The 1912-nt window shown below is 27.9% G+C and overlaps 1 protein-coding gene across 1 annotated transcript; it reads right to left on the bottom strand.

Annotated features, from left to right (window-relative positions):
• LOC111033377 (signal transducer and activator of transcription 5A-like) lies at positions 1-1566 on the bottom strand. Its single transcript, XM_022314073.1, has 4 exons — positions 1369-1566; positions 1021-1309; positions 783-947; positions 1-722 (listed from the first exon to the last, which is right to left on the bottom strand). Exons 1-4 carry the CDS (start codon positions 1532-1534, stop codon positions 602-604), a joined length of 741 nt encoding a protein of 246 aa, XP_022169765.1. The 5' UTR covers positions 1535-1566; the 3' UTR covers positions 1-601.
• Positions 1567-1912: the final 346 nt, after the last annotated feature.

Below are 1912 nucleotides of genomic sequence, written 5' to 3'. Positions count from 1 at the left end.
ACCTTTTTGAAAACGGGAGCCGTTTAGGAAAATTGGGAGCCGAATGGGCTATGCCCATTTGTAAGATGGAGACAGCACATGGCAGAGTAGCCTCCTCAAAACAAATACGGATTTAAAAAAAAACAAACATACTTTTTTTCTTAACATCTTCACTTCACACAAATTTGTCATTTGCAGTCACTATTTCATAGAACTAACCTATCAATATTTAGTAAAATTATTTTTTGTCACCCCTACACTGAAAATTTAGATGTTAAAAAGCCAGTTGAAGCGTTGGAAAATTACTTTCCACCTGACAATAAATGCTTTTTTCTAACATTACAATGGTCAAAAGTCACTATTTAAAACAAATTATGTACATGAACATATTCTTAAGAAATTACTGGGAATTTTAACCTTTTTGATCACCAGAATACACCAACTAAATTCATTTTTCTACAGGAAATAATTAACGGAAGTTGACAATCGCAGCATTATTTTGATTACTTACCGTGTACAGACACAAATTTAAAAAAAACACACACCATTGTAAAATCAATATATTCATTTCTTTCCTCAGAATCTAAAATGGAGCTATTGAAATAGATATAAAAAAATTGTTTCATACCACAGGTGATGTCATATGAATATTGAGTTTTCCTCCAATTAATAGACGAACTTCAGCTACAAATCTTGTATTAGTTTTTAATACTTGAGGTGGTTGAGTTATGATAACAAAGGTACTAAATAAAAAATATAAGAAATAATAACAATAGAATATTTTTAAATTAAAAAGAACACACCTTGCCACTAGCGATGAAAGATACTGTGTTGTCATATCAAGAAGTGTATTAATTATTTCACATGACTGAGGTAATTCAAAATAACGGCCCAAATTCACTCTGAAACGATCAGCTTCTTTAATTTGTGAACGAGTTATCCATATTAGATCACATAATTTCTCACACCTAATAAAGAATATATTATTGTACAATATTCAACTTGTTCAACATTAATTTAATAGCAAGTTCTTATAAGTACCAAGTTTGTATGACATCTATATCTTTCATGTATTTATATCCATTACCAGCCAACTGTTGTTCGCGTTTCCATTGAATTAAAGCCTTATCAATAATATGAGCTTGAACAGGACTGAGCAAATTTAATGATTCATTTAGTTTGTTTATGTAGACACAAAGAGCATTGTTAAGACTTAATGATTGAGTCTTTAGTTGTCCTTCGTACAATTCTTTTTCCTGTTTTAATTTACGTTCAATTTCGGGTCCTTGAGGAATGTTCATTCTTTGATTTCTCATGTGTTGTAGATGTTCTGGAATATAAAATGTTTATTAATATGCACAGTAATAATGTATAATTTTCTAAACTTACGAGTACACTTAGAACATTCAGAATACAAAATATTAAAAGAATCAATGTCTGATTGAATTGTCATGCGGATTTCATTTGTGTGCGTTACATGGTTACTTATCAATTCCATCTGTTGCATTATTTCAATATTTTCTAATTCTTGAGAAGATTTTACATTGACTTCCATCAGAGACTAAATACAATTAATAAATTAAACTTTCAAATCAAATTATGTTCTCTAGTTATAATATTTTATAAATCCTCAAATTTAATTATTGTTGATGTAATATTATATCCACTCATATTACCTCACAATATTTAACAATTATTGAATTTCATAATTTAAATATATTAAAACTATATACATTTTAAAACAATAATTTTATTCAAGTTTTAATTATCAGCTACTATTCGATTATATACAAATAAAAACAGAATAATTAAAGGTAATAAATTAGTATATTATACTATTACTAATGATTATTGTTGAATTATAAGGTTTGGTCTACTATATATATTTCACTTTAGATATAAAACCATAGACATAAATCAGGGGATAGCCCCC

Source organism: Myzus persicae, unplaced genomic scaffold, assembly GCF_001856785.1.
Source record: "Myzus persicae strain clone G006 unplaced genomic scaffold, MPER_G0061.0, whole genome shotgun sequence".
In the NCBI taxonomy this organism is placed as follows: Eukaryota; Metazoa; Arthropoda; class Insecta; order Hemiptera; family Aphididae; genus Myzus; species Myzus persicae.
Note: the sequence above shows the minus strand (reverse complement) of the source record. Positions and strands in the feature narration are given on the sequence as shown.

What these genes read in the sequence shown, in the direction of transcription:
- LOC111033377 (XM_022314073.1), bottom strand. Translation starts at nt 1,534, where the DNA reads ATGGAAGTCAATGTAAAATCTTCTCAAGAATTAGAAAATATTGAAATA. An exon ending in TGAATGTTCTAAGTGTACTC is followed by an intron (nt 1,310 to 1,368) that starts GTAAGTTTAGAA and finishes TTTATATTCCAG; the next exon opens with AACATCTACAACACATGAGA. An exon ending in CTTTCATCGCTAGTGGCAAG is followed by an intron (nt 723 to 782) that starts GTGTGTTCTTTT and finishes TTTTTTATTTAG; the next exon opens with TACCTTTGTTATCATAACTC.